This window comes from Hippoglossus hippoglossus, chromosome 22, assembly GCF_009819705.1.
Source record: "Hippoglossus hippoglossus isolate fHipHip1 chromosome 22, fHipHip1.pri, whole genome shotgun sequence".
Taxonomy (NCBI): Eukaryota; Metazoa; Chordata; class Actinopteri; order Pleuronectiformes; family Pleuronectidae; genus Hippoglossus; species Hippoglossus hippoglossus.
This window is the reverse complement of record NC_047172.1, coordinates 12,878,318-12,903,167: the sequence shown is the minus strand read 5'-3', so window position 1 is coordinate 12,903,167 and position 24,850 is coordinate 12,878,318. Positions and strand designations below refer to the sequence as shown.

The 24,850-nt window shown below is 41.3% G+C and overlaps 3 protein-coding genes across 4 annotated transcripts in view; 2 read left to right on the top strand and 1 right to left on the bottom strand.

Annotated features, from left to right (window-relative positions):
- Positions 1-3,744, top strand: part of LOC117756050 (fibroblast growth factor receptor-like 1) — a 30,560-nt gene extending 26,816 nt beyond the window's left edge. The window contains exons 5-7 of the mRNA XM_034576339.1: positions 176-460; positions 1,178-1,531; positions 2,183-3,744. Coding sequence (XP_034432230.1) covers positions 176-460; positions 1,178-1,531; positions 2,183-2,619 — 1,076 coding nt within the window. The 3' untranslated portion in view covers positions 2,620-3,744. The remainder of the gene's footprint in view (positions 1-175; positions 461-1,177; positions 1,532-2,182) is intronic.
- Positions 3,745-4,855: 1,111 nt separating this feature from the next.
- On the bottom strand, positions 4,856-11,945 carry tacc3 (transforming, acidic coiled-coil containing protein 3). Of its 2 annotated transcripts, none has more exons than XM_034576337.1 (17): positions 11,804-11,945; positions 9,701-9,866; positions 9,189-9,319; positions 9,054-9,097; positions 7,865-8,966; positions 7,710-7,752; positions 7,488-7,617; positions 7,258-7,316; positions 7,037-7,173; positions 6,786-6,870; positions 6,543-6,671; positions 5,928-5,995; positions 5,805-5,848; positions 5,555-5,715; positions 5,331-5,437; positions 5,130-5,250; positions 4,856-5,043 (listed from the first exon to the last, which is right to left on the bottom strand). In XM_034576337.1, exons 2-17 carry the CDS (start codon positions 9,863-9,865, stop codon positions 4,978-4,980), a joined length of 2,592 nt encoding a protein of 863 aa, XP_034432228.1. In that variant the 5' UTR covers position 9,866; positions 11,804-11,945; the 3' UTR covers positions 4,856-4,977. The 2 variants fall into 2 exon arrangements, with proteins under 2 accessions (XP_034432228.1, XP_034432229.1); XM_034576338.1 differs by having other exon boundaries at positions 4,858-5,043; positions 7,865-8,963; positions 9,051-9,097.
- Positions 11,946-13,904: 1,959 nt separating this feature from the next.
- Positions 13,905-24,452, top strand: kif15 (kinesin family member 15). Its single transcript, XM_034576452.1, has 35 exons — positions 13,905-14,044; positions 14,211-14,241; positions 14,958-15,144; positions 15,290-15,366; positions 15,473-15,510; positions 15,615-15,712; positions 15,806-15,985; positions 16,065-16,274; positions 16,377-16,502; positions 16,953-17,075; positions 17,176-17,323; positions 17,457-17,548; positions 17,656-17,865; positions 18,080-18,257; positions 18,338-18,479; positions 19,005-19,146; positions 19,246-19,413; positions 19,508-19,636; positions 19,767-19,872; positions 20,005-20,170; positions 20,254-20,404; positions 20,500-20,585; positions 20,682-20,760; positions 20,862-20,948; positions 21,046-21,150; positions 21,269-21,391; positions 21,547-21,693; positions 21,790-21,885; positions 22,013-22,177; positions 22,463-22,563; positions 22,669-22,735; positions 22,825-22,862; positions 22,987-23,119; positions 23,625-23,756; positions 23,846-24,452. Exons 1-35 carry the CDS (start codon positions 14,017-14,019, stop codon positions 23,915-23,917), a joined length of 4,161 nt encoding a protein of 1,386 aa, XP_034432343.1. The 5' UTR covers positions 13,905-14,016; the 3' UTR covers positions 23,918-24,452.
- The last annotated feature ends 398 nt before the right edge of the window (positions 24,453-24,850 follow it).

The following is a 24,850-nucleotide window of genomic DNA, read 5'->3' as shown; positions in this document are numbered from 1 at the left end:
GTCTGGAGCAAAGGGAAAATGAAATCTGAAAATGTAAAACTTTGTTGTATTTTCAAAAAAGGTCAGCCAACGAACAAAAAAAGTTCTGCATATATGATTTATTTTTTGAGGAAATTAAACTTACAAAAAAGATAAAGTAGGTAAATGTTTTTACTCTTTTTTTTTACCCCTAAAGTGCGCCCTCGCTTCACTCAGCCTGCCAAGATGAGGAAGAGGGTGATAGCGCGTCCTGTTGGCAGCTCAGTGAGACTCAAGTGCGCGGCCAGCGGGAACCCTCGCCCGGACATCGTGTGGCTGAAGGACGACCGGCCGCTGACGGAGCAGGAGGTCGGCGAGGGCCGTCAGAAGAAGTGGACTCTGAGTCTGAGGAACTTGACGCCCGAGCAAAGCGGCAGATACACCTGCAGGGTCGCCAATCGGGCGGGGGAAATCAACGCCACGTATAAAGTTGAGGTCATACGTGAGTATACCAAACAAGCTCACCTGGAAATACTAGTGTTAACACATGAATGATATAAAGCAAATTAATCTTAAGTGGTAACTGCTGTTTGCAGGATCATTTTTATGCTCTTTTGTACAGGAAATTAAAACAGTGTAATCACTTTAATAGTTGGTCTGATTTTCGCAGAGGAAGAGCTGTAACCTTAAAAAAAGTCGTCTCTCTGATCTACCTACCCCTGACGTCTGATTGTGATCAGCAGGTCTTACTCGTAGACTCGCAACATGATGAATGTGCTTGTGTAATCATGTATATGAGAAGCATATTGAGGAAGCCGGCTTGAGATTCAGGGCTTGTGCCCCGATGTTTGCACAGGGGAGAGGGAGAAGGAGAAGGGGAGAGAGGCTGTTCAACTTAGGGACCCTCCACCCAATCTGGAGCCGATTAAAGCCCAGCTGTCTGCCAGACCCTCAGCTCCCCCCCCCCTCCTTCCCATGAGAAATGTGTGCTGTACAACCAGGAGCAAAGAACGAGAGGAAACTAATCACACATACTTCTTGTGTTACATGTGGTATTCCTCCCTCTCTGTCAATTACGAGTTCTAAGCTCGAGGCTAATAACGGTACAGACAACTAAGACCTCTTCTATCCTCTTAGCCCTCTTCAGTCCTTGCTGCCATGCCAGAAGATGCCCGTGTGTGTGTGTGCTGACGGTTTTTCGTTGTGTGTGTCTTCGCAGAAAGGACAAACTCCAAGCCTGTTTTGACGGGCACTCACCCAGTCAACACGACCGTAGACTACGGCGGCACCACGTCCTTCCAGTGCAAAGTGCGGAGCGACGTAAAGCCGGTCATTCAGTGGCTCAAGCGCGTGGAGTCTAATGAGGAAAGCCGCTACAACTCCACCATTGAGGTGGGGGACCACCGATTCGTGGTGCTGCCCACGGGGGAGGTGTGGTCGAGGCCCGACGGCTCCTACCTCAACAAGCTGCTCATTACCCGCGCCAAGGAGGAGGACGCTGGCATGTACATCTGCTTAGGCGCCAACACCATGGGCTACAGCTTCCGCAGCGCCTTCCTCACCGTGCTGCCAGGTGAGGCTCAGTGAATGTGTGCTCACAGTGTGTTACAAACATGCAGAGCAACCAGTCAGCAGCCTGCACAAGGATCTGCGTACATTTAATGTGGTGGTTTATTTTTCAATCAACATAACATAACACAATCACATCAGAGGAATGTAGAACTGAAATGAACGAGAGATGACGTGACACGTCAGTAAAGAGAACAAATGAGGACAGACGACAACAAAGCAACACTAACATCTTCTGTCATTTCTTATTTATCAAATTGTGACATAGTTTTTACAAGATAAAATCCTATAAATAAAAGCCCATTTTAACTGTCCCTCAAACTACTTTCTATCATGCTTCTTCTTGATTGAGGCCATTGTAGTTTTTCTCATGTTTATGCTGAAGTAAATTGAATCCAAGATATTTAATCAGTCAAGAAATAAAGCTCCTTATCTACGCCAAGGAGGATGTTTTCGTCTGCGTTGTTTGTTAGTTAGCAGCCAGCACTACTCAACCGATTTCCATGAAATCAGGCACATTAAGGGGACTGATGTTAAAGATTTCACATCTTGTTGCTCGTGCCTTTGGAGTAAAACAAACCTTTGCTAACTAACTAATGTATGAGTTGTGAACTTGTGTTGATCCTTCTCTTTTTTTGGCCTACTTCTTTCACAGACACAAAGCCTCCCATCACGCCTGTGTTCTCGCCAGCCTCCAGCTCCCTACCCTGGCCCGTCATCATCGGCATACCCGCCGGAGTAGTGTTCATCTTTGGCACAGTGCTGCTGTGGTTCTGTCAGAGCAGAAAACACTGTCCCTCCCCTCCCAGCGCTCCAGCTGCAGCCACGCAGGTGCTGCAGAGCTCCCACCGGCTGCCGTACAGAGAGCGTGACCGGGGCTGCGTGGCTCCGTCCTCCAACCCGGAGAAAGACTGCATGAGCTCGTTGAACTACGAGGAGTACCTGGCACAGCAGCAGCTCCTCCTCAGTCAGGGGGGACCGACAGTCCCGCCCAAAATCTACCCCAAAATCTACACGGACATTCACACGCACACTCACTCCCATGTGGACGGGAAAGTACATCAGCATCAACACATTCATTTTCAGTGTTAGCCTCGGTGCCAAATCCTCCCCAATAACTGCTCTCAGAGGGAGATAGTTGTGTCATTCACCTGGCATCACTCGAATCCAAATAAAAAACGGACTCCTCTTATCGCTGGACATTGTTGGGAGAGCGTGCATGTGTGTGAAAAACAGTGGCCAGTGACACACCTCGCGTTTTTGCCTCCAAACTTCCACATTTGGTGCTTTTTTATTTTTTTTTTACCTTCAGATTCTCACACCACTAAAAATCCATTAATCCTTGTTGTGCACTTAGTAGAAATAAAAGAACAAGGAAATGTTTAGCGTGTGAGTTGAACTGCAGCTGAAAGCTCCTCCTCAGCAGTTCAATTTCATTCTCCTCCGTGTGGCTGAAAGTGGAGGTTTTAACCCCGAGCACGGAGGCTCTGTGCGTTGTGACTGGTGACGAAGATGAGAAATGGTACTCGGAGATTTACGAAAGGGCTGGTTTTATGCTCCTACTCAGGTAGTCCTTTTGTTTTGTTGAAGATGCATAATGTTCGGAACGCTGACCACTATCCTTCGTATTACCTAATTCCATCCCTCACCTCTCTACCATGTTGATACAGAGGAGGCTGGTAGGTTTTTTTTATAGCCTGTTTGTGGCGTGTAAGCCTTGCCTGAGACTGCAAGGGAGGGAAGAACCATGTTTTCACGTCAAGTGAATCGGTCGTCATTATTACTTTAAACTTCTTTTTAGGTAGGTGCCCATCACTAGTCAGTAGCATGTTGAGATAAACCAGCAGTCTGCTGCTTTGACCGCCACCTTATCCACCCGCAGTATATGAAGCTGTAGTCATTTATAATCAAATTGAGTCATGAATATTTAATTTATTTTGCTAAAAAAAATGTATCAAAGGTTTATTTTTCAGAGTAAGGCGTTTTACATATCTATGTAATGTTATTAAAGTATACTGTTGTCTATAGAGCATTTTGAGTACTTGTGTCTCCCCAGTTTAATCACATTTAGTTCATGCTAAATATTTTAGGCATTGCTCTTTGTAATTGGTTATATTTGACAATCTTGTATGATGTACTCTGTTCAAGGCTCAAGAACTAAATCATCTGAACGTTTGATGGTTTGGTAGTTTGATTAAATGACCTGAAACAAACCTCTTACAAATGTTAATGATTTGTGTTCTTGTGGAGGACGTCCCCGTTAATGTTCTGCAAAGCCTGTGCTTGTAAACAAGGCGTAAAAGTCCTGGTGAATGACTTCGCTGACAGTTCCAGTCCTAAAACGTCAGAGCTGTTGAGGCGCTGGTGCCCAGACGGGTCAGCTTTCCTCCTTTTAGCGGGCCGAAGTGTCTCCTGGGGGTGACGCAGAGGGCAGCCAGCAGAGGGTAACAAGTTGCCGGGATGAATGAGTGAATAGATACAGAACAGACACAAGGGCAGTCTCTCAGTCCCCCCTTTTTAGGTGAGTGATGGCCCCTGCAAGACTACACCGTATGACCAGCATCTCTTCCCCCCCCCTCATTTAAGTGAATCCAGCCCCCCTCTGGTCCACACCACCACCTCATTCAACTCCAATCTAGGTAGGATTTCCTTTCACCATTTAGAAGTGTATTGTCCTGCTGTGGGAGTGATGTGACAGGAGCCTGTGATTGCTCAGGAAAGAAGGGGAGCATTGTGTCAGGTGAGCTCTTGTTTTGTCGCGAGCATCGCTGGATGGAGATGAGCTCCGGCTCCGGACAGAGGCGAGTGTATCGTGTGTTTAAACTGGAAATCCTACACAGAAGCAAACCTTTTTTTTAAGGCTTCAGTCATCTTTACTTCCACATTCACTTGTTACGATTTAAACCCAAAATCTAGATCAGTGGCTCCCAAACAAGGGTCAGGACCCCCTGGGGGGGGCTTTGATGTGCAGAGGGAGGGTTTCAAGATTTCCTGAAATAAAATATCATTCTCTAATTTTTTTAAAATACAAGTTGAATTTAAAATAAAAACATTCAAATCATCAGCCTTCTGATTTTCTTTGTTTCAATGTGACTCCTGAGGTGATGAAGACAATCAGTTTCAGCAGGTGAGTTTTCAGCACCAAAGGAAACATTGAAACATCAGCACATAGTGGAAGTTTTTGTCAGCTGGCTCAAATCAATATCCTTCAGAACAATTGGGGTTGTGGTTATTTTAGGGTTTGTGGGCTGAAACGTTTGGGATCTCTGAGCTCCATGACTAAATTCTAAATCTAACACTGCCCCCTAGTGTTTACAAACACTAATCATTCAGGAATTAAATCATCATCTTTATTAATTTCTTTTACAGTATTTCTAAGAACATTTACAAGGACAGAACAAGAAAAAGTCAAACGTACCAACAAAGAAAAACAGTATTTACAGAACGAGCTCAACCCTTCTGAACTTTGGTGATAAGTTCATCACAAAGTTTGGTCAGCTCTTCAGCCTCCTTCCCCTGGAAAACAAAAAACACAATGGGACATTAGAAAAATGTTGATTATAATTTGATATCTTATAAGATTTATGAACGTGTTCATTCACCTTCTGGTCGAGGCTCTTCTCCAACGAATGAACCTTCAGCTGCTCCCGCCGCAGCTGAGCTTGTAGAGCCGACACCTCGGAGTTGAACTTTGAGCGCACCTCAGCAATTTCAGCATTTGCACTGAGGATGAACAATGAAACAGTCAGTCACTGCAAACCTTATATTCTTCACCATTAAGACAGAAGAGGCTGGTTTCTTACAGGCCAATTTTCTCCTCAGCGTGAGCTTTTAGCGTCTGGTAGCGCTGCTCCTCCTTTTTGATCCTCACCAGGTAGTCCTGCGCACAGGCTTTCAGAGTCTCTTCATTCTGGGGGAATGGCAAAGAAAACAAAATTATAATTCAAACTACCGCAGGTTTAGTGAAATCCTTAACTACATTAAGTGTTTGTGGTTTATCACAAGGAAAGTGTTGTTGCTTTCTAACCTTTTTGTAACCCTCGATAACGTCCTTGTACTTCTCCAGTCTCTTGAAAAGCTCAGAGAAAGATCTCTCCATCGCATTCAGGTCGCTGGACGTCTGCTCCTTCTCCAGCAGAGCCTCGCTCAGCTTCGTCTGGGCCACCTCTCTCTCCCTCTCTTGATCGGCTGAACAATGTCAGAAAAGAGGTTTTTAAATAAGCCATTACGTCCCCACTTCTTCAGAGTTAAACATGTTAGAATTTATGTCAACTTACACATAATTTTTGCAATCATGAGCTCAAATTCTGCAATTATTTTCCTGCGTAGAAGGAAAAAAAAAGTCAGATATACTGAAACTTAAACTTAAAAGTGACAAAATTAAAAGAAGCACAACTAACCTCATTTCTTGACCATCATCAAGTACTTTTTTATATTTTTCACTCCATTGCTGCTCCTTCTCCTTTGACTGTTCGTGAAAATACAAAGTATTTAATGAGAAATAGGTTTTATTCAATAGTATCGTCCATTTCAAACAGGTGCATTTGCAGTTTACAGGGTAAAATCTTCCAAAAAAAAAAAACTTATAAAAAATAGCTATTTAGGAGTTTGATGTGAACTTTCAGTGATAAAACATGGCAGCATTCGATACTTGTAGCTACTGTTGTTGCTACTAAAGTTTAACAAATGGAACTACAGTCTCCTTAAATGATGGAAGAAACTGATACAGTTTCACCTAATGTTCTGCTTTAGAAACAGTTGTGTTGACATTTACAACCATACCAGGAGCACAGTTATTACTTCATTGCACCTGCTGTGGCTGAATCAAATAACTCTAAACAGCTCCAGGGACTGTTTGAAATTAACATTGACAACGAGTCCTAGTGTGGTTGACTCTGTATCAATGTTGAATTTTCATTCACCAAAACAAAATGACCTCAAATGGAAAAGCTCCTCTGTGTTTGAAACGACTGCTGTTACTTGTCAGATCACAAAACGCACTGATCAGGACGTACCTCCGCCTGGACTTTGGCGATGGCTGCATCCATGTCTTTCTGACTGTACTTCAGCACGTCGATAATGGCCTCGTCAGTGTTTGCCTGCTGTGGGTAGGATGGGACGAGGCTCTCGAAGATTGGAGTCGCCTACATGACAGTTAAGTCAGTGTAAATAAGGTGAGCAGATGACGAAAGGAAACACCGAGTGTAGAAAACAGAGCGACAGATTCAGTGATTGTTTGCGGTTCAGCAGCGACTTACTGGTGCTGTAGGATCAAACAGTTTGAAGTCACAGGCCCGTGGTGCATTTGTCGCGTCTTTTCCTGCCATCTGTTGAGTTTCGAGTCTGAATTGGTGGTGGGAGAAAGAACACATGTGAAGTGGTCTACGTGGTTACATTTCAGACAGGTTTCATTTTGTTGTACAGTTTGTCCGAAGCAGAACAAATTCAGCTCTAACATCTAGTGACAGCAGCAGCAATCAGAGGAAGTAAAAACAGAAGAACGTCATACCGTGAAGCAAAGGCCGCGGGACGGGGCCCGTGGGTCTGACCGGCTTCAGCGGCGGCTGTGGACTTCTTTGGACTCTCTCTCAGGAGCGGGTCGAATTTAAGATACAAGGATTGTTTCCTCAGTGCAGATTCCTTGAACTGTCCACAGAGATTTTGACATTTAATATCTTATGGGGTTGACAGTGAAATGGTTTATTTAACAAACATGATGCAAGTACTCACACGGCTGGACCCAAACTGTTCAAGGTAGTCCATTTGTCCATCCAAATCATTGGCCATGACTAAAGACAAAGATAAAGACAAAGGGAGACGAAGAATGAAGATCTATTGAGGAAATTGAATGGACTCACATCAAACTGAGGAGTGAGTGTGTTGAACTTGTTTTAGAAACTATTGAAAGTCCCGGTTAAAGAAACAAAAAGAATTCAGCATTATGGCCGACATTTACTTACACATTGCTCCAGGAACAAAGTTGTCATTGAATTCAAACATCGGAGGCTCTGACTTCTGCTCAGGTTGAAATGGTTCGGACACCTGAGGGAGACTCTGCGCGGTTTCCTTGTTGAGTGTGGGGGCAGAAGTCTGTCATTCCACAAAAACAAAATATTTGTTGTGAATCAAAGAGTTAAACGGAAAGATGTAATTTAGGATTATATCAACATCGCTTCTCTTACCTGTACAGGGCTGGGTTCAGCAGCTGGGACACTCTCTACCGCACTGCACAGGGAAAAACACACTTACAATGAATAAAAGCGCTGTTGTCAAGTGAAGCATCCACTGCAAGTAGATACTTGGCACAGGCTATAAAAAAAAAAAAACCTTAACATACCAGGCTGGTGATACAGCTTCCTCCTCCGCAGGCTTCTCCGTCTGCTCTGGAATGGCAGTTTCCGTAAGCACAGGGCTGCACACTGGAGTGTTATTCATGCCCGTTTTGGTGCCAAACGGGTTGAAGTTTGGGTCGTCAAATTTTTCAAAGTCAAATGAGTACGAGCTTTTGGGAACTGGAACTTCGACCACGTCGCCGGCATCGGGCTTCACTGAAGTTTCCTTTTGCGTTTTGACATCCGACACTGGCTTTTCTGCTTTAGATTTTGCACCGGGTGGCCTTTTGCCAAACCTCTTGGGTGGTGGTTTCTTTTTGACCTCGCTTCCGTCGTCGAAATTGAACTCGAGTTTGATTGGGCCTTCCTTAACTGGGGCCGCATCTGGCTGAGATTCAGCAGACGGAGGCTTGGCTGCGTTAGTGGACATTGGGACAACTGCAGCGATGGGTTTCACATCAGGCTGAGGAGGCAACTTCGGAGCGACCTCAGGAACATCAACAATATCTGCAGGTTTGTTTTCCTTCACCTGTGGCTCCTCGATAGGGGGATCATTGTCTGGCAGCTTTCTCCCGAGGACAGGGGACTTCTGCATCTTAGCGCCACCAGTTTGGAAAGGATTCATTTCATCAAGGTTGTCAAAATCAAAGCAATATGAGCCTTTCGATGGCAGAGGGGCGTCCTCCACAAAGATGTCTTGTGTTTTGTCTTGAACAGCCTTTGGAGACGTTTCAGCAGGTTGTTCTTCGGGCATTGCAGAACACGAATCTTGTTCCTCAACTGCTGGGACATTCGCCAATGTGACCACACTGCTCTCTGTGGAGCTGATGTTGGCAGAGATGTCAACCAGTGAATTTTCCACGGACGGAGCAAAGGGAAGTGTCTCATCTAAGACCTTGTCCGTCTCCTCCAAGACATCCTCTGGCTGTGTTTGTTGAGACACCTTTTGGTCTGGGGGAGAGTTTTCACCATCGGGCTTTGCAGGAGAGAGAACCATGTTATTGGTTCCCTGAAACGGATTCATGGCTTCCAGGTTGTCAAAATCCAGCTGATAGCCTCCTTTGCTTTGTATTGGCATTTCGTCATCAGGATAAGACGACACTTCTGTGGAGAAGTCGAGGGGATTTGCATTAATTCCACAGCGTTCAGAGACATTCAAGTGAAATATCTTTGTCATTTTGGATAAATTACCCAGTTTGGGCTCATCAGGGTGCTCAGGGACCTCTTGTGGTAAAGGACTGGAAAGGCAAAAAATGATTTTTTAAAATTTACTTAAACTGAACCTTTATTTCCCTGGATGGTTGTTTCAGTAAAAGAAATGTAACTTACTTTATTTTTTCTATATTTAAAGTCTCCATTGCCTTTGTGCACTCGTCCACACTGGTCATCTTCGCAGACTTGCTTGGAGATTGGACAAGTCTCTTGGTCATAGGGTCTCTTCTTGGGGTCTGAAAACAAACCTACACACAAATAGCCCGGGGGAGTTTAGCAAATGTTACCTGGATACAAAAATATCTACAGAAAGAATAAACAGACGAAAGAAAATATTAATTTGAATGCCCAGTTATTCTAGTGGATTTATTTCTCAATAGATATTTTAACTTGTTTATTTTGTCTGATTATGATTTAATAGAAGTGGGCAAGAAAGATGTGGTAAAAACTTCCAATAGTCTGAGAACTAAACATTTCAAGCGTCTTGTGTTGAACAGTGCAACAGAAACAAATTCTAATATCACTTAGCTTGTTGTTTGGGAGTAATTGTTATTTTCCGCCTAGTCTCATTGCGGTGTCTGAAAAGAACACAAAACATCTAAAATGATCACAAGTAGCTGGCTCTGTACCTTCATCCCCTTCGGCACAGTCTTGCTGGGCAGGTTCTCTGACTGACGCAGGATGGACGGCCTCCCGGTCGGCTGATCCAGGTCAAATATGTCGGTAATTGAGCTGTTGTGTTTTCCTCCAGGGCAGACCCCTCGATTCTCATCATTCACCGCAACGGAACTCATCCTGTAAAAGAAGAGAGACCGACTATCAGTTTAAGGGCTGGGATGACCAGGCTACTCTTTGAAGGGGGGGGGGGGGGGGCGCCATCAAGAAAGCTGCACCCAGTAGATAAGAAATATTTGGTGGTGGCCGTTTCTGATGTGCAAGAACCATCTTCACAGGAAAGAAGATGACACGTTAAGTCACAGAATCTAAACAAATGAGATTCTACCTACTTACTTCTATTGGTAAAGCTTGGTTGCCACGTGGCTACATTTTGTATTAATATAAACACATTGTCCTTGGGAACAAATAGGGAAAAGTAAGGACATTAAACAAATATGTAAAACATAACCTGGATCCTTAAGGTTAAGGTTGTTCTGGTGGTCAATAGTATATAGATACATGGGCAGCAGTGCAGATGTTGGTGGATAAAACGAAGTAACAGCAGAGGTGTGTCGAGTAGAGCAAACCCAAAATGTGTATCAAACAGTGGTGCCATTACACAGTTTTCCCACCAGAGGGCACTAACAATTCCCCCCCTGGAAAGCATTCAGTCCATTTCTAGGTCAGTGTCATTGTGTTGTGCTGTTGAGCTCAGAAATAAAAGCCTCAATGGTTTAAAGCAACGGTCAAAATGAAGGGTAGTTGACTTGGCAATCGGTGCTGTCAGAATTAATTGACCATTCACCTTTTTCACAGCAGACATTTTGACTTGCAATAGCAGGAGCATGCCTGCAAATATTTACATTAAGAAACACAGTTCCATGTAAGGATCCCAGTAAACCACACCAACAGGCTAACAATGGTTTGCTGCCACTGTGAATATTGATATTAATAAATCAGTTTTTTTGCAGATGAAATCTAAATTTACTTTTCAAACCCAGAAAGTTAATTATTAAACTTATTTTCTTTGCTAGAAGCCTTTAGCTTAGTTTCAGATTTCAAATTGAATATTCATTAGACCCAAGTTAGTATTGTGTTTTAACTATAAGCCAATCCAGACATTCAACTAAACTGGAATCTGAATCATATGGAGTACCGAGGAGTAAACCTTCCAAAAGACTTAACCTTAAAAGTCAAGTCAGAAAATACGTGAGGATATTAAGAGACTAAAAAACTATGTATGTGTATATAGGTGTACAGATGTAAATATATGTTTGTACTCCAAATAAAATATTTTTTCCTTCATCTGTTATTTGCTGACATGCAGACATGTCTAAGATGAATGTGTTTATGTCTAAGAAATCCGAGATGGCAAAAGTGATCCTTGTTTTCAAATTGAATTTGCTCCGACTTCTGCTGCTGGGCGTTGGTGGATTTTCACTGTTTGTGGTTTATGATTATACACAAACACGTGATGTTGACCTGCATTGAAGCATGATGCTTTTTGTGTGTCTAGAAAGTTCATGTCATCAACAACACAAACATGTGATAACGCCTTGACTGAGGTCATGATGCTCGCAGACTAACTTCTGGTAACGTTGCTGGAGGCTGAGATCACGCGGATGATTCACTGAACAATCCTCTGCCACATCCACACTGTTAACGACCGACATCTTTGTCTTTGAGACGTCTCCTGACAATCGTTGCTAATAACCTAAGTTACACTTTAGCTCAGTGTGTTGGTTGTGGCGCTGAGTAATAAGAAACACACAAACAACCGGCTCACTTCAGTCATAACTGTTCATCCACATTAGCCACGAGTTACTGCGCAGATTGATGAACTGTCGGAAACATACCAGACACAAGCAACTGTAATATGAACACAATGAGCGTTAATTAACAAGCACAAAGGCTACATTTGCTAAGCTAACAGTTATCTAGGAACTAACGTTACCATCGAGTTGACTTGCGGAGGAACACAAAACCTCTGGATGACGTTAGATTAACACACAACAAAGTTAAAAAAAACTACACCATCACCCGCCCTATATTCTCACACATTGTTCCGCACCTACCTGGAAAAGCAGAAATTAGGACGGTCTCTGTCAGACCATGTAGCTTCAGTCCGGGTGAAGAGGATCGACCCTTTGAAAACCCCTCTCGCCTTCTCTGTGAGACAACCGTTTGGAATTTAAAAGTCTGGAAACAAACCAATGAAATCGAGGGAAGCGTTCAAAGCGAACACACTTCCTGGTTGAGCAGCCAATCGGGCCTCAGAGCGGATGTGATCTAATGTACGGCTGCGCACCACGGACCAACTCCGAAGATGTGTAAAAAAAGCAAGATAGTTAACACAACAGCTCACAACTCTGTAAACAGCGACCAAACGCACCACGTGCACCAGTTTATTAAAATATATATAATTGGCATAATGTGTGTGATTATTACAGGTTTTGATGACACCAAAGATGCGAGCTACTCAACAATCCACGTTTACGGTCGTTTTTTGCACGGTAGTCAGACATTTCCACCCGTTTTAAGCTGCATACGCGCAAACGATTGGTTTTATTTTATGTTTTTATTGTTGTTTTCATCACAACTCTCCAGCCAACTAAACGTAACAGGACAAGAATGTGATATTACTGTGGAATACATAGAACAACTAGGGGGCCGCTGTGATGAATTGTGTGTTTAAAAAAGACGTGGCTTCCGGGCAGTGAGAGCGAACTGGGAAGTGAACAGACAGTAAACTCACAGCCTTTTACACAGTAAACTCACAGCCTTTTACACAGTAATCAGCAGGTCCGGATCTAGACTGCAGGGGCCAATTAGAGATTTGGGGAGGGCACCTTTTCACACAGTGGTGTTTTTCCAAGTTTAAAAGAATGCGTCACAAAAGGAAATTCAACCAATCCGTGGTATAACCATAATAACAATAATTATATATCATAATAATTAACGTTATTATTAACATTATTATTATTGTTATTATTATTTCAATTAGAGAGATGACTATAACTATAAGAACAGAGCCCAATGTAGAGTTGAACAAATAGTTCAAACATGAAATGTGAAAATGTGTGTGAAATTGTTCAAAGTCAGAATATTGAGTAGTGTAGCCCTGGTGCTGCTCACACCTCTGATAGGTTTGTTTCTCTATTAAAATCTTAACCTATTCCTCATGTGCAAATCATTTTGAATAATTTGGTATCGCTGCTAAGTTCCCAAATCAATTCGATCAGATTCACAAGGTCTCAATTTGATTTAGTATCATTTCAGTTAAAGATATTTCATTGTACAATACTAATTTTGCATGGATATGAAAGAAGTTCTCAGAGAACTAAAGCTGTAAACTGAACATAGAAACATCTCACTTGGTGTATTATTGAGAATATTGAGGTGGGCCTGTCATGATAACACATTTTGATGGGAGATACGTTTGTGAAATTATTGTGATAAATTATATTGTCATAATTTTGAAACCATGTCATATCACTAATAAAATGATAATATTATATCATAATAATAATAACCCTTACAAAGAGCAATTCACTTTTAATTCTTAAGAATATACATTGCCCCCCCCTGCCCACTTAGATCTGGGCCTGGGAATCAATGTAAACAGAAATCGTTTTTCTTCTCCTGGTGTTATGTGGCAGCTGGCAAACAACTTTACAGGTCTTAGCCTTTACTCAGTGGCGATTCTAGCCTCTATAAGCGACTATAGTCTATTGGGGCCCCAAGCAACAATTCACAGGCGGCCCCTCAAACATCATTATAAATAAAAATAATTATGTTGTAAATAATCTTACACCAATGAAGGGTAGGAAGTGTAAAATATTTTTGGAATTTCACATTTTCGTCAATGGCCACAATTTGAGACATTGCTGTGGAATAAAGTTTGTCAGCCCTTGGGGGCCCCGTCATGGCCTGGGGCCCCAAGCAGTTGCCTGCCTCTGCCTGTAATACACTTTTCTAATACGTCCTGTCCCTTCCCGAAAAAATAAATAAAAACACTGCCTGACATCCTAAATGCCCCAATGGAGCCATTATGTTTCCAGATTAAAAATATAATATATATTTATGCAGGCATAGGCCCTACGTGGACGCTACCTCCTCCGTACCGATAGGTGGCAGTATGCGCCCTTCACTTTGGTCATGAAAACCTAAGAAGAATTCCAGTAGCAGACCAGCCCGCCAATTCTGAAGGATGTAAACAGAGCTGTTCCCCTTCTCTGCGACCTGATATGAAGAAAGTTCATCTTACTACATAACGGTGAATATTTCCATGTCAGCGATGAACACCAGTCGAAGAGGTGAGCGCCACAGATACGTACTTGTTCTGCTTGTGAACTTACGCTGCTGTCGTTTAATCGAGCATCGTCACTGCTAACGTCAGCTAGAGTTCAGTCAGCTAGTACGTGCGCATCTCGCAGGTTTACGCAACCAAAACGTTTATAATCTTTATTATTCTGTTGACAGGATCGGCCGATTCATCCCAGCTTGTTGCCAGGTAACGAGTCTTCATCACTCTCGGTTTCATCCACATGCTCAGAGTCAATTACGCTACGTTGCTGACATGAAAGATAATCACGGGAGCTATAGTTATACATACAATGTTCCGTATGGTGACGGGGAATACTGTACATTAACAATAAGCCCCAGGTTGAGCTTTACTTTCTAAGCTAATTTTGAGTTTGAATATTATGTGTACTGGGTTGACTGAGGAGAATGATAGATAGATAGATTTGTATACTCCGTAGAGAGATAGAGAGATAGATGGCTAGATAGATAGATAGATAGATAGATAGATAGATAGATGGCTAGATAGATAGATAGATAGATAGATAGATAGATCTGTATACTCCATAGATAGATAGATCTGTATACTCCATAGATAGATAGATCTGTATCCTCCATAGATAGATAGATAGATCTGTATCCGCCATAGATAGATAGATCTGTATCCTCCATAGATAGATAGATAGATAGATAGATAGATCTGTATACTCCATAGAAAGATAGATAGATGGATAGATAGATACTTTATTGATCCCGAGGGAAATTTAAGAATGAACACTTAGACACAGACGCAATAGATTAACCATTTCATGTCCACTAAACTTAATGGGCATCTGTAGTGACAAACACCCATTTGTTTTGATTCTCACCATCGCCGGCTCAGTTTTTACATGGCATGGGTGTTAATGTTATTCTCTGGTGTTACAGTGGTGACAGCGATTCCATCAAAGTCTTTGTGCGAGTGCGACCTCTGACCTGGGGCACTGGACTGACCACAGATGGAGATCAGAGTCTGTGTCTCACCGTCACCTCACCCAACACCATCCGTCTGCTCTCCAAACCAGAGCCGAGAACCTTCACCTATGACCATGTGGCTGATATGGACACATCTCAGGTTGGGAGCACGGGTTTCATCTTAGACACATGGGTTAAACTAGCTTGGGTGATTGATAGTAACCTGATTTGTCTGTGTCTGATATAGCCTGTAAAAGTTAATCTTGGTGTGTGTATGTGTGAACTGATCTGTCATTCCTCAACAGGACTCTGTATTCTCCAGTGTGGCTAAGAATATTGTGGAGTCTTGCATGAATGGATACAATGGCACTATATTTGCCTAGTAAGTGTTCTTTGTTTATATTTTACAGTATAAAAAGAAAATAATGGCACGACCTCTCTGTGACATCCATTCAATTTCTTCTCATATTCCTCTCTTGTTTCTGCAGTGGACAAACCGGCTCAGGGAAAACATTCACCATGCTTGGTGAGAGTTATTCACATTGTGTACATTGTTCATTACATATTCTTTAACTTTTTACCATAAGAATAATTGATGTGACCCTCTTTTTTTTTAATCTCTTGTTCCAGGACCATCTGAGTTGGATAACTTCATAGATGAACACCGTGGGGTTATCCCTCGAAGTTTTGAGTACCTGTTTTTTCTCATAAACAGAGAAGTGGAACAGGTGAGCGGTTTCATTTCATTGTAGCAATTTTGTGGTAAACCAGTTGTTTATTTTCTAACTATTTTGGTGATTTGTTTTTCTATCTCCCAAAAGTCTGCCCATTCTAAGAGTTTCCTCTGCAAATGTTCATTTATTGAGATATACAATGAACAAATTTACGACCTCCTGGACACCGCGTCAGCCAGTCTTTTCATGAGGGAGAATATCAAGAAGGGTGTGTTTGTTGAGGGAGCGGTGGAGAAGTTTGTTAACTCAGCCGCTGAAGCTTACCAGGTAGGCAACTTCACCATCTTACTCTTTCACCATTTGCTGAACAAAGTGTGTGCACTAAAATTGTTTTTTTTAACCACAGGTTCTGTCTATGGGCTGGCGTAATCGACGAGTGGCCTCCACCTCTATGAACCGCGAGTCTTCCAGATCTCATGCTGTGTTTACCATGACTTTGGAGTCCAAAGAGTCCATCAATGAGGTGGTGAACATGCGAATGTCTCAGCTGAACCTGGTGGATCTGGCAGGATCCGAGAGGCAGAAAGATACACACACAGAAGGCTCCAGACTCAAGGTGATGCTTCCCACCTGAATGCTCTCATACTGATGTATTACATGTATAATTTTTGTTGTTGCTTGCTAACAGCTGGTAGCTGCTGCACTTCTTTTCTTTCAGGAGGCCAGCAGTATCAATCGTTCCCTCATGTGTCTTGGTCAGGTGATCATGGCCCTGGTGGACGTGTCCAATGGGAAGAGCCGCCACATCTGCTACAGGGACTCTAAACTCACCTTCTTGCTCAGGGTGAGTGTCTGTTAATGCATAATAAATGTTTGGGTTTTTACGGTGAGATTGTGTTATGTTGCTGAGAACATTGGTGTGGAAACTGAAAGTCAGCTTCCCTGCAGTTAAAGTAGGTTAGTTGGTTTTGGTGTGTATCTGAAACATTTGTAACCTTGAAACATGTTTTTTATGTTGCCTGAATGTCTGCTGACATCCCCTTTCAATAATTGTTTTGGATAGAGCTTGTGTATTACACAATGTAATTATGAAGTCATTGAACAAACCGTAGTGGTGATGTGGTTTGAATTGAAACCAGAAGCTATACATTTTTGTCACTTGACATTCTGATATTGAATTTTCGCATTAAATTTTATACTTCTTTTTGTCTTGGTCGAATTTAACTCTTCATAGTGTTAAATTCAAAAATCTTGTGCACTGTAACAATTTTTTCTATTATTCCTGTTATTTCAGGACTCTCTTGGAGGAAATGCAAAGACTTATATCATAGCCAATGTCCACCCTGGTTCAAAGTGTTTTGGAGAAACATTGTCGACCTTGCAGTTCGCTCAGAGGGCAAAGCTGATCAAGAACAAGGTCTCATACTGTTTTAATACAAAGTAGACATAACCAATAATTTCAAAACTAGATCACTTCATTATCTCATCTTCATGAAAAATTATCTTTGCTTTCCCAGGCGATCATCAATGAAGATACACAGGGAAATGTGAGGCAGTTACAGGCTGAGGTGAAGAAGCTCAAGGAGCAGCTTGCACAGGCACATGCTTCTCAGGGAGTGGAGTATGGGAGAGATATCGCACCAGGAGGACCTGAACTGCCCATGGGTATAAACAATTTCATTTTTACACGTATTAAAAATTATCAATTTATGCTAGCATGGAGCATAATGTGGATTAACATTTAGATAATATTTTCCTTTTCTTTTTAACAAATGTTAAATGGCTTTTCTCTCACCAGGCTCTTCCTTAGACATTCAACATGACTTTTCATATAAAACAAAGTTTATGGCGGCTGTTCGTCTGTGGATGAAGCGAGAAGAGGACAAGAGGGTATGGGAACTATTTGATTGCACTGTCATTTATTTCTCGCTCTTAAATTGTCGTGAGGACAAAATGTTGTCGCAGTGGAACCTATAGTAATGTTTGACTCCACACAGATGCTGCTCCAGAAGGTGGCTCAGCTCGAGGAGGCCTGGACACAAAAAGACAAGTTCATCCATTCTAGCCGAATGATTGTCAGGTTTCGAGAAGACCACATCTCTCGTCTCGAGAAAAAAATGAAGGCAGGACAAAACCTCCTGTCTGACAAGGACTCTCAGGCTCTGATTGACCAGCTGAAAGAAGAGATTAAGATCTTGAGAGATCAGGTAAAAATAAAATAATTCCCTTTGAACACACTCTGATTCACTGCTGAGGACTTCCACTCTTTAGTTGAATACGTTTCTTTGAATAGCTCCAATAAGCAGCAGAATAGGACTACATTTGTATTAGTTAACTGAGCTCACCAATTGTTAAGTCCAGGATCTACTGTTGCATCTGTTCACCACCTTTTTTGTCATGTACACATTGCTGCTGTTTAAGGTTGAACATCACCCAAAGATGACTCGATATGCAGCCGAAAACTTCAGCCTGAGAGAGGAGAACCGGCACCTGCGTTCTCTTGAATCAGTGGTGAATGCTAAAGAAGTTGTAGTCCAAGTTTCGGCTGAATTGGAAGAGGACTTCCAGGCGGCCATGGAGTCAGAAAGAGCCACAGAGAGTATGATAATTATCATGATAAAACTGAGAAAAATCTTCTATATCTAGATACATATACAATAATCTCATATTTCTCTACAGCTCCAGTAGCCTCCTCAACCCCTTTGGCCGCAGACAGTGTTTCAACATCTACAATTGAGAAGCTAAAGGCTCAACTGCTTCAGAAACAGTCCGACCTCACATCTGCGCTTCAGGCATTTGAGGAGTACAGAGAAATCACCAAGTAAGGAGGACATTTAATGATAAAAACCACACGACGTATCCAAAGAAGCTTAGTAGATGTTAAGAGACAAGCTTTCCAAAACCTAGAAATACAAGACATTTTTGCATAATTAAATCCATGAACAGGAACACCTTTGAAAACTCCCAGTGTACTCTACAAGCACAGCGTACTTCACATGGACACATATTTTAGTCAGTAACTGAAACAAGGCCAACTGTTAAACCGACTTCCATTCTGGCTTTTTAATTTGGCAAAACAATGTCCTACCCTTTTTCTTATATTTAATGGTGTCACACATTCCTCCTGAATCCACTATTTGTGTATGTTCAAATATTATTGCTCAGCTCTGATTCCTAGCTTCAGAAAGAAGATGTTTATACAACTAGAATATATTTTTGATTCAGAGGTGGATTTGTTTTTGTTATCTAAATGAAAGGAGTCATTTTTCCTCCAATGCTTTTACAGCCGCATAAAGTACATTTTGCAGACCTTAATGTGGCTTTTGGATGGTGCTCTGTGTTCTAGGAAACAGTTGTCTCAGCTGGAGTCTGAAAAAAGATACCTGGACAAGTCCAACAGGCATTTGGAAAATATTTTGGAAGCCACGAACGCTTACAAGAAACGGGAGGTCTCTGAGCTGAACAGAATTCACGTTGAAACTTTAAAGGTGAGGAGATTTTTGCACTTGGCTGTGAGACAAATTACAACCTCATCTGAAACCTGACAAAAGTAATAATTTTATCATCAAAAATATCTGTTATTCTAGATTCTCACCACGCCCACAAAAGCATACAACTTGCGGTCCTGTTTCATGCCTCTGTGCAGCCCGGACCACCTGAACGGGACAGACAACATTGCAGAAGACATTAGGGATGAGCAGCCTCCGTCAGACATGACTGAGATGGCCTTGACTGAGGAACTGCGCCATGTGCAAGTAAATCAGAGCTCAGAGCTATACCTCAAATCTGTGTACTACCATGCATATGTTCAACTGCCCACACTGTCACGCTAATCTACTGTCTCATCAGGAGCAAACCAGCTGTGTCCAGTCTCAGCTGAATGAGGAGGAACTAAAGAACAGCAAGCTGTTGCAGCAAATTGCAAAATTTGAAGAGCAGATCGCTGTGATATCACAAGAGTCTGACCAGAAGGATGAGGTAGATCATCTCCTCATGTTCTTTATCTACAGTTGCATGTTTTTATTTGATGTGTAGTAGTCTGGAAAAACCTGCCCCTTTTCCATACAAACCATTTTGATTCCCTAATTTTTCTTTTCACATTATGCAGCAACTTTCTGCAGAGAGAGCGAAAAGGAACAGATATCAGCTCAGCCTGCAAGAAACTGTCATTGAGCTCAAACAAAGCCTTCAGTCTGAACAGCAAGCCTCAGACGGTGAGGTCTTTGACACGTTCTAATGACTTGTTCACGTGCCTAGATTTTTCTGTAATCGAACTTGGACATTTCTGTCATTTGTGGAAGGTGGAAGAGTACCAATGTGACTACTTTCCTTTCCTCTCCTTTCAGTCCTGAGGAGTGAGATCCATGATCTACGCCTGGTGCTGCAGTCGTCCGATAAGGAGCTGGCTGCTGTTAGGGACAAGTTAAGATACGGCCGGAGCGAGCAGCAGCGAGAGATGAGCCAGCTCTCCAACAGTCTGATCAGCACACAGCTCCAACTTGACAAAGTCCAGTAAGCAGAAGTTTTATGCACATAGTGTGTTGCAATTATTCTTGATCAAATGTTTTTTAAGTGTCCACAACTCTTCATTCCAGGCTGGAGTGGGAGCAGCTTCTGGAGCAGCATCGGACTCTGCAGGATTCATTTGACCAGATTCAAGCTGAGACTAAGTTTGAGGCTGATCAGGCAAGACAGCAGTTGCAGGACAGGCAGCAGGAGATTGACAAACTGAAAGCACAGCTCATGGTCAGTTAACTCATAGACTCAACTATGGACTATGGCTGTCGTGTCTTAACTGTCTATACTTTTTATTCTTACATGTGTTTTGTCTTTTATTCTAGGAATTGAATAACTCTCTGCAAAACGAGCAAGAGCACACCAGCACCCTGATCTCGCAGATGAGAGAAAACAAAGAAAGTTCATCAAAGTGAGATTTGCACAGACTATCTTTTTATGAATTGTTTACTATAGTTTTGAAAATAGTTCTTACATTAACATGACTGACTTTGGTGTTTGCCTTCAGAGAACTCACTGAAACTGTGGAGCAGAACACGCAGCTCAGAAAACAAGTCTCGGACCTAACGGCACAAAACCAACAACAGGTCAGTTTAAAGAACAGTGTACATGTGTGAAAATGGTAATTTGCTAGAACAATAATTTGAAGCTCAGCAGCTAAATCTGTTCATCTCATTTTTGTTTGAAGGCAACAAAACTTGTCGATCTTGAGCAAAATCTAACCTCTACCAGTGAAGTCGTAAAGGGCTTGGAGCAAAAGATTGAACAGAATAAAGTAAGTCTGACTCAATGATTCTCTCATATTTTTTATTCCTCCAAATATAATGCTAGTATATCTGCTACTCCTCAATGTCTCTTGTTTTGTTTCAAAGGTTGTTGTTCTAGATCTGATTAATCAGACCAGAGACCTCCGCATTGAGCTGATCCAGAAGGAGCAGACCATTACCCACCTGTCTGAAGATGTCACAGACATCACAGTAATTTACAATTTGACTCTTGATTTGTCTTTAATAACTTAATGACATACCGCATATACACATAATGTTTAAATCAGTTAGGGAATGTATTTCAATTATTTTGTTTTTCCTCTTCCAGGCCAAGTTCAATGCTGCCTGCCTTGAAAGGGAGGATATGAGGGAACAAAACTCTAAGATGCAAACAGAAATGTGTGACCTGAAAGAAACCTTAGACAGAAGTGTGGCATCCAACAAGATAGAGGTATGTTCCGTCATATTAAACACCTCTGTTCACACATGTGGGTTTTCAGAGATTTACAAAAGGTAATTGACATTATGACTCTTAAGTTTTGGGCACAGTAAAACCTTAGTTTGAATAATAAAGCTACAATGTGTGTGATTTATGTCTGTCCTCAGGTGGAGGTGTTGCAGGAGGAGTTGACTTATGCCACCGAGGAGGTTGGGAGACTCACTAAGGTCTTAGATGATCAGAATAGCCTCCTCCAAGCATCTCAAGAGCAAACAGCCCAGATGGATGTCACGATACAGAATCTACAGCAGAAGGTGAGCCTTAATTGTCTCAATACAGAAAAAATACCCAAAATAATCAAGGTAAATCCTAAGGAATTACTAATAAGAGATATTCTCCTTTTGAACCAGGTGCAACAGCAGCAAGACGTTGTTGAGAAAACGATCAGAAATGGAAGTTTAAAACCCCTTGTTGAGACGACAGTCACACCTAAATCCTTGCCTTGGGTAAAACCTGTTTATGGTTTAGTTATTGTTGAAATACGCCTTCACAACTGACTTTGCATCTGTCTTGATTCATTTGTCTAGTTTGCAGCATCAAGTGTTTATGTCCTGTTTTTCTCTGCCTCTAAAGATACCTCACACTCCAGGCAGCTTCAACAGGGATCTGACCCAGGTGCTTGAGAGTCAGGAGAGGGAGCTGGAGAATCGCCGCTCCTCCATGATGACCATGGAGATTCTTTTAGCAGAGCTGAATGCTGAGAGAACGGCCAAGAATGAAGAGATCGCAAGGCTGAAGGTAATGTATATTTTTATGTGAAGATAAAATGAACCTGCAGCCTTTCAAATTTAGATGGAAATGTTTAAAGCAGACTCTGGTGTATTTGTTTTGTGTATTAGCCAAGAATTTCTAGTTCTTCCGTACCATAGACTGTTATTATACCATAAAGTTTTGAATTTAAATCACTACATTAAATTACTATGGGTACATTTTTGAATGCATCCTATACATTTTAATGTTCTTAATGTCTGTGAATTACATCAATAATAATAATAATCCATAATCTGTATTTACTGTCGTTAGATGCAGCTCACTGAGAAAGAGATGGTCCGGATGGAGATCCAGGCCTTGCTTGACAAGTTTTATACCAAGCAGAGTCAGCTGACACAGAATGGAAATGATCAGTTGAGTTTATTCATCCTGTTTTTCAGACATTCACCTAAAATGCATCAGATCACCAGTTTTTGCTGTCACAAGAAAAATTAACGCCTTTTTTCTGTGATTTGTAGTGAGGACCTTAATGATGCCATTAAACAGTCTATTAATAAAGAGCTGCAGGAGGAGCGAGCAGAGAAGGTTTGCATCAGTCAATCTGCTCATTTTGTATTTTTTTCTCCTGAGTGAACACTTAATTTAATGTGTCCTTCTGTCTTATTGATTAACAGAACAACATAACACGGACGCTGACTAATACTCAAAAAAAGTAAGTGCATGTGTTGAGAGGTTGAGTTTAGTAGGTTAATAAATGTTTGGTTATTGTATATTTATCTTATCCTTCATTCATTCTTAATGATCGATAACTATCTTTTCTGTTCCTGTTTGATCAGACTGCAGGCGCAGGAGTCCATGTTGGCTCAGTCTCAGATCTGCGTTCAGGAGCTGACCTCTGAGCTGAGGAACCGTTGTTTAGAGCTGAGAGAGCTGAGCCAGCGGATACAGGACGACGAGAAACTTTTCCAGGTGAGACTGGATTTTTCTCCACTTGTGGTGAGGTGATGGTACAACATTTTAATCCTGAGCGAAAAATCTCTAAAATAGCTTGAGAAATACTTCAAATCACTCAGTGGGGGACGGTCAACGACTATTTCACATCATAACAATATGGTGAAAAATTGTCATCACTGCCTATTTGAGGACAATGACTTGGTAACTTAAAGATTACATGCAAACACAAGGTCATCTGGCACTGTAAAAGATGTTTTATATTTCAGTTAAGACTTGACAACATATGGCATATGGAGAGGAAGCTATATTTATATATATATATCTATATTTATTAAATATTTATATTGATTTGTATAAGATCAAAGTAACACCAGGAGAATTGATTTATTTCACACTTTTAATTTGAGCAGTGTGACATTCACATTAAAAATGACTGGGCTTGTTTACACTAAGGTTCCCTAACAACAGCCAAACAAACAACGTTATCTGACTTTACTGATCATATGTTGTTTTTTTACAGGAGAATGAGGTTCTCCGTAAGCAGAACGTGAAGCTGTCGGAGGAGAATGGAAAACTTGTTGGACATAAGAACCACAAACAGAGGATTGAATATCTGGTGAAGCTAAAAATGAACAACACGCAACTTCAAGCGGTAACTAACTTTTCTCTCGTTGAAGGATGTTTCTCTGTGGTCATTTTATAACTGTTCATCACAACAATCAATTCTTTTTTGTTTTAAAGGAAAACGAAAAGCTCCTATCAGAGATTAGCTTGATGCGAGAAAATGGATGTCCACCGCTGGAGATCTTGTAAATCCCTCATCTCTGAGTGTTTGAACAGAGGTGAAAGTGTCAGAATCTAAATTTGTTTTCTTTTTCAAATTGTATTTTCACTTTTTTTTTTACTCTTCTTAATTTTAATGGTTTTACGTACAAAGACATTGTGGTTTATGATTTTATTTCTTCTCTTTATTCAGGAAATGTGTTCAGGTTATTACATATCTAACAAATTTTGCCTGGAGGCCCATTCTACCTTTTCACTAATGTGCTGTTGCAGCACAATCTTCTCGTGGTCTTATTGAAATGCTTAGGATGAACTACATATTGTTCACCGACTACATTGAAACAAAAACAATGCAGAATAACATCTTAATGTGAAAACTGGACATTTAACATGTTCAGAATATTTTTGGTGCTTATTTCTGATGCTGTGGTTGTGATGAGTTGTATCCACTGTTTAATGTTTCTCATGTACTTTTCCATCATACTGAGCCGTAGAGCTAATATCTTTTTAGCACAATGAACTTTGAACATACTGTAATTAAAATATGTTTCTATCTAGAAGCTTTAATTTGTCGCATCGTACCTTTTTTTTTCAATTTTTTTCTTTGAATATCCTGAACAGTTCAATAAAAATGTTAAAATGAGTGTTTCAGTAAAAGCTGCAAATAAAAGTAATTTTAAAATTGATTTATCTGCTTATTAATATGTGAGTTAATTGATTAAATGTGTTTCATCTATAAAATTATGTTTCAAAGAAATTGAGATGTCTTAATTTGTCCGACCAGAAGTCTAAAATATTTAGTTCGAAATAATACAACACCAAAGGAGCAAGAAAATGTGGCATTGTCACTTGAAGAGAATTCCTCAAATAATGAATCAAATATCGTAGCTGCTGATGGATCCATTAAACGTTTCAGCTCTGATCTCATTAGAATTAGTGGATAAAGATTTTCATTCATCCAGG

What these genes read in the sequence shown, in the direction of transcription:
- kif15 (XM_034576452.1), top strand. Translation starts at nt 14,017, where the DNA reads ATGTCAGCGATGAACACCAGTCGAAGAG. An exon ending in TGAACAGCAAGCCTCAGACG is followed by an intron (nt 19,873 to 20,004) that starts GTGAGGTCTTTG and finishes CTCTCCTTTCAG; the next exon opens with TCCTGAGGAGTGAGATCCAT. An exon ending in AAGATGTCACAGACATCACA is followed by an intron (nt 21,151 to 21,268) that starts GTAATTTACAAT and finishes TTCCTCTTCCAG; the next exon opens with GCCAAGTTCAATGCTGCCTG.
- tacc3 (XM_034576337.1), bottom strand. Translation starts at nt 9,865, where the DNA reads ATGAGTTCCGTTGCGGTGAATGATGAGAATCGAGGGGTCTGCCCTGGA. An exon ending in CTGTGCCGAAGGGGATGAAG is followed by an intron (nt 9,320 to 9,700) that starts GTACAGAGCCAG and finishes ATTTGTGTGTAG; the next exon opens with GTTTGTTTTCAGACCCCAAG. An exon ending in CCCGCGGCCTTTGCTTCACG is followed by an intron (nt 6,871 to 7,036) that starts GTATGACGTTCT and finishes CCACCAATTCAG; the next exon opens with ACTCGAAACTCAACAGATGG.